This window comes from Monodon monoceros, unplaced genomic scaffold (assembly GCF_005190385.1).
Source record: "Monodon monoceros isolate NGI ecotype Baffin Bay Population unplaced genomic scaffold, NGI_Narwhal_1 Super_Scaffold_5, whole genome shotgun sequence".
NCBI classification, from domain to species: domain Eukaryota; kingdom Metazoa; phylum Chordata; class Mammalia; order Artiodactyla; family Monodontidae; genus Monodon; species Monodon monoceros.
Window position 1 is genome coordinate 76343684 of NW_021703782.1, and position 6000 is coordinate 76349683.

General features: G+C 37.5%; 1 protein-coding gene across 5 annotated transcripts in view; it reads left to right on the forward strand.

Annotated features, from left to right (window-relative positions):
* The window catches only part of UNC13B (unc-13 homolog B), a 216894-nt gene that overhangs the window by 124370 nt on the left and 86524 nt on the right, over window positions 1-6000 (forward strand). For all 5 annotated transcript variants that reach the window (XM_029203274.1, XM_029203278.1, XM_029203277.1 and 2 more), the window contains one exon: window positions 1125-1215. In XM_029203274.1, coding sequence (XP_029059107.1) covers window positions 1125-1215 — 91 coding nt within the window. The remainder of the gene's footprint in view (window positions 1-1124; window positions 1216-6000) is intronic.

Below are 6000 nucleotides of genomic sequence, written 5' to 3' on the forward strand. Positions count from 1 at the left end.
AAAAGTTAGAGAATGGTTGATGCCTCTACTCCACCACTTGAAGGTAGAAACTTATTTTCTGTTTGTTTTCCTGATTTTTAATCATCTCTGGTGGCTCATCTAGTAGACAAGACATCAGGGAGACTGAGTTCTGGACCAGCTTTTTTACTGGATTGACGACCCACTGAAAGACAGCTCTTTGTCGACCTTGGACTTTAAAGATACTGTTGTCTGGGTAGAGTTTTTGGTGGAGCAGCAGAAGGTGCCTGGCCTTCTCTAATGGCTCTGTCCTCCCAGATCCTAGCTGTGCAAGTGACGTCCAGGCCAGTTTCAGAAGTGCCCACAAATGTTTTAAAACAATTGAACCAGTTAGGTGGCATCAGAGCCTAGCATATATTTTATGTGTCTAGATGGTGGGTCCTTTTTTACTGCTTTGTCAGTAGACCCCAGTGAGAGAGAGGAGAAGCACCATCACCAAGAATTAACCGCTATTCCACAGTTAAGATGATGATGATTTGTTCTAATACACGTTAGTGTTTCTGTCTCAAAGCTACTTTGTTATATTTATTGTTCCTTTCGCTGAGGGTGGTCCTGAGGCAGCTCAAGGAACAAGATCATAGCAGGACAAGGGCTCTGCCTTTTTTCTTAGCACTTTGATGTAGTCTAGGAATTGGAAAGCCTTCCAAAATGCTTAGTGGAGCAGGAACACTTTGCAGGAACAAAATTCTGCCCTAAGGATGCTATGTAGAACCCTCAAGGGAGACTGGTGATCTTGAGAGGTAGGGGGAGAGGGTTACTCCACACCTCTCTGCATGGTTTCTATGTTAGTCATTGACTTAGGGTCCTTGCCATTGCTTCTGGTATCCTGATCCCTGACTGTCCCAGTGAGCTGCCTCATCAGGTGAGTGGAAAAGTGGGAAGAAAGAGAGGGAACAGATGAAAAGCTAAAAGGACTTGTCATTTTAGGAATTTTTTTCACATTGGATATTCAGGACTATGCTGTTTTAGTGGCTTGAATCACTAGATAAGTATAGGCATGAATACAACAAACCTTTTAATTTTAGGTATTTGGCAGTTTTGCCTTGAGCACTGTCATCTTGTGGCCTGGGCTGATTTTTAAGGAACATTCTTTTCTCTGTTACAAGTGTTCCCGAGGAGAGTGCATCTTCGCCATTTACCCAAGCCAGAGCGCACTGGATCCGAGCAGTTACCAAGGTTCGACTCCAGCTGCAGGAGGTAGGAAATCTGTTGTTCTGGTTCTAGTTGGGACAGTTTTTCCTTTGAAATTGGGAGACATATGGTGCTGAAGAAGCAGTCAATGATTAGTCATCTTACAGTGTGCTTCTGGGAATGCATGACAAGTAAGCTAGAGCCTTAAGAGATGGGCAGGTAGCCATTGGCTTCCCTCTATGCTGATTAATGGAAATCAAGTAGACCTAGTGGGTTAAGAGCCTGAAAGTAAAATTAAATGCTATTTTTGGTACCATTATCACCTGTGAGGGCATTTTATTTTGAGTTTTGGATAGAAGACTATTTCAAGGCCTCTTAGGATTAGTTGTTTCCCTTGGCGAGCCAGTTCAAATACCACTGGCTGACCTTTACAGGGCCAGAAATTTTACTCAGAAATTTAGTGTTCAGAAGTTTCTACGGGCTCCCCTAATTTAAGACCCCAAACATCAACACATTAATATCTAAAACAGTGTAAAAAAGTAAAAATAGGAATATTTTTCATTTGCAGCATTGCAAGTTTGAAGTGCCCTTATCTGTGTGTCAGTAGGCACTTTTCAGGCAGAAAGGAGGTTTTTATTTTATTTATTTATTTATTTTAACATCTTTATTGGAGGATAATTGCTTTACAATGTTGTGTTAGTGAAAGGAGGTTTTTAAATGATGACAGGTGGCTGTCCGTAGTATAATACCTGGCAGATACTAAAAATGCAAGCATGTTCACATGTGTAAACACACTTAAAAAGTAATTTATTTTGAAATAATTTCAAACTTAGAAAAAAGTTGCCAAAATAGTAAGGAACTTCCATATCCTCCTCACCAAGATGCCTCCGTTGTTGACATTTACAACATTTTTGCTTCATCACCCTCCATCCGTTATGATTAATCTTTTTTCGGAACCATTTGAGAGGAGGTTGGAGGCATGATGTTCTCCTGTTTGTATTTTCCAAAAACAAGGCTACTCTCCAGTATAACCACAATATAACTATCCAAATCAAGAAATCAACAATGACAATACTTTCATCAAGTCCCCATGCAAATTTTGCCAACTGTCTCAACAATGTCTCTTTTCTGGTCCAGGATACAATCCAGGCTGACATGTTGCATTTAGCAGTCATGTCTCTTAATCTCCCTTAATCTGGAACAGTTCCTCAGTCTTTCGCATCTTCAATAGATAGTACAGGCCTTTCATTCGGTAACATATTCTTCATTTTGGGTCCATCCAGTGTTTCCTCATGTCCAGACTCAGGCCATACTTTCTTGGCAGGGATTACACAAAAATGATGTTGAACTCATTTTAGTGAACTGCATCAGAAAGTACATGTTGTCAACCTGTCCTACCCCCTGTAATGTAATGTTAACTTTAATCACCTAGTTAAGGAACTTCCCTGGCAGTCCAGTGGTTAAGACTTCGTGCTCCCAATGCAGGGGACACTGATTTGATCCCTGGTCGGGGAACTAAGATCCCGCATGCCACATGGCATAGCCAAAAAAAAAATCACCTAGTTGTGTTTGTATCAGCCAGGTTTCTCTACTGTTGCGACACCATTTTTCCTTTTGTAATTGGTAAGTGTTCTGTGGTACAATACTCTGAGACCATGCCAGAATCTTGTTCCTCATCAAACCTCCATGTAAAGGCTAAGTATCCATGTATGACTCCTGTCTGAATCTACCACCAATAACGGTGGTTGCCAAATGGTATCTTTCTATTTCCATTATCCTTTCTATTTTCATTAGTTGGCATACTACTATAAGGAAGAGATTTCCCATCAATTTTTTATTTCTAATTTTTCAGAGTAAGGGTCTTATAATTCTTATAATAAAGGAAAGTAAAATAACTTCCATGTAGAAGAAAAATTCTGAATGAGAAAAACAAGAATATATTGGAGCAGTTTGTTATGACTTTTTAAGAGGCAGCTCAGAGTCTCTCAAAAAGAATAGCTAAAAACAGTTGCCAAAGCTTGGGATCATTTAGAGAAAAGCATGGTTTATTTAAGAGTAACCAAAAACCATTGCAAGTTAATTGAATACCAGAACAACAGTAAATATATTCTTAACACAGGTCATGTAACTGGAAGTTGATTAGATGTGCCCAAGAGGAGGAAGATAAGCCAGAGTTTAAAGATGGATCTGATAGCACTTTAAGATAGAGGCAGAAGCATACCATTTATACTTAAGATGAGATTTGCTGACAGATTGATTGAGGTTGCGAGACAGTAAGAAGTTAAGTATGGCACCAAGAATTTTCTTTTTTCTGAGTAATTGGAAGTTCCACCTATCTGCCGTAAGATAATTTTTGTTAGTTTCTTCTTATTATAGAATTTCCTTATAGGTGTAAGTAAATATGAATGTATTTTCTAATCCCCCCCCTTTTTTTAGAAACAAAAAGATGGTATACTATACACACTGGGAACATCTTGCTTTTTCACTTGGAGATTCTTCCATATTAGCTCTAAGAGAATGTTTTTCTTTTTAAACAGGTACATAATATTTCACTGTATGAATGTACTGCAAGTATTTAACTAGTCTTCTGTTGATGTTCATTTGGTTGTTTCTGGCCATTTGCTGTAATAAACCATGTTGCAAATGATTACCTTTTATGTATGTCATTTTGCTTTGTGCAAGTATATCTGAGGGGATATGCATTTGTAATTTTAGTAAATACTGCTCACCATTTATCAGTGGCTTAAAACAACAAAGGTTTATTTTGCTCATGCTGCTTATCATCCAGTATGTTGAAGAGTTCTGCTTCAAGTTATCTTCTCTGCAACCCAGACTAAGGGATCAGCCAGCTTCTAGAACATTGCCAATGTTGGTGGTAGAGGGAAAGAAAGAATAACAAATGAGAGAGAACATAGGAGATTGCATTCTGGCTCTTAAAACTTCTGCCCTAAAGACACAGTATGTCAGTTTTGCTCACATTTCCCTGGCTAAAGCAAATTACATAACCATGTCTAACTTCAAACAAATGGTACAGTATACCTTGAAATAGATAGGGAAGGATATTTGTGAAAAGCGTTAATGATTATTCTAAAGGGTATCTGCCTTCCACCAACATATACTCTTTTTTTTTTAAAACATCTTTATTGGAGTATAATTGCTTTACAATGTTGTGTTAGTTTCTGCTGTATAACAAGGTGAATCAGTTAGCATTCAAAGTGAATATGTTAGCATTCAGTATTTGTTTTTCTCTTTCTGACTTAACTTCACTCTGTATGACAGACTCTAGATCCATCCAGCTCACTACAAATAACTCAGTTTCATTTCTTTTTATGGCTGAGTAATATTCCATTATATATATGTACCACATCTTCTTTATCCATTCATTGTTGATGGACACTTAGGTTGCTTCCATGTCCTGGCTATTGTAAATAGAGCTGCAATGAACATTGGGATGCATGACTCTTTTGAACATGGTTTTCTCAGGGTATATGCCCAGTAGTGGGATTGCTGGGTCGTATGGTAGTTCTATTTTTAGTTTTTTAAGGAACCTCCGTACTATTCTCCATAGTGGCTGTATCAATTTACATTCCCACCAACAGTGCAAGAGGGTTCCCTTTTCTCCATAGCCTCTCCAGCATTTATTGTTTGTAGATTTTTTGATGATGGCCATTCTGACTGGTGTGAGGTGATACCTCATTGTAGTTTTGATTTGCATTTCTCTAATGATTAGTGATGTTGAGCATCCTTTCATGTGTTTGTTGGCAACCTGTATATCTTCTTTGAAGAAGTATCTATTTAGGTCTTCTGCCCATTTTTGGATTGGGTTGTTTGCTTTTTTGATATTGAGCTGCATGAGCTGCTTGTATATTTTGTAGATTAATCCTTTGTCAGTTGCTTCATTTGCAAATATTTTCTCCCATTCTGAGGGTTGTCTTTTTGTCTTGTTTATGGTTTCCTTTGCTTGGCAAAAGCTTTTAAGTTTCATTAGGTCCCATTTGTTTATTTTTGTTTTTATTTCCATTTCTCTAGGAAGTGGGTCAAAAAGGATCTTGCTGTGATTTATGTCATAGAGTGTTCTGCCTATGTTTTCCTCTAAGAGTTTTATAGTGTCTGGCCTTACATTTAGGTCTTTAATCCATTTTGAGTTTATTTTTGTGTATGGTGTTAGGAACTGTTCTAATTTCATTCTTTTACATGTAGCTGTCCAGTTTTCCGAGCACCACTTTTTGAAGAGGCTGTCTTTTCTCCATTGTATACTCTTGCCTCCTTTATCAAAGATAAGGTGGCCGTATGTGTGTGGGTTTATCTCTGGGCTTTCTATCCTGTTCCATTGATCTATATTTCTGTTTTTGTGCCAATACCATCACCAACGTATACTCTTACTAGTAACGTCATGAGGGTACATTTTTCTTCCCGGACACACCAATAGAGTGACTTGTTAAGCTTTTGGATTTTTGCTAGTCTTCTAGGCAATGGTTTCTCAGTAGAGTTTAAATTTGCATATCTTATTATTGGTAAAGTTAAGCATGTTTCATATAAGTAAAGGCTATTACTTTTCTGTGAACAGTCTATTTATATTCTTTGCCCATTTTTCTATTGAGCTTTTGATTCCTAGGAGCTTTTTACTGTTTTAGGGAAATTAATTCTTGCCTGTGGTGTGAGTTGCTAATATTTTTTTCTCAGTGTGCCATTATAGTAAAGTTTTTTGACCTTAATAAGCCAGATTTTCCTAATCCAGAAAATGGGGAGAAAATAGTACCTTTCTCTTAGGATTGTAAATTATCTAGTAGAACTATGATTTAAAAAGAGGAAAGTAAAAAAAAAAAAAAATATATATATATATATATATAT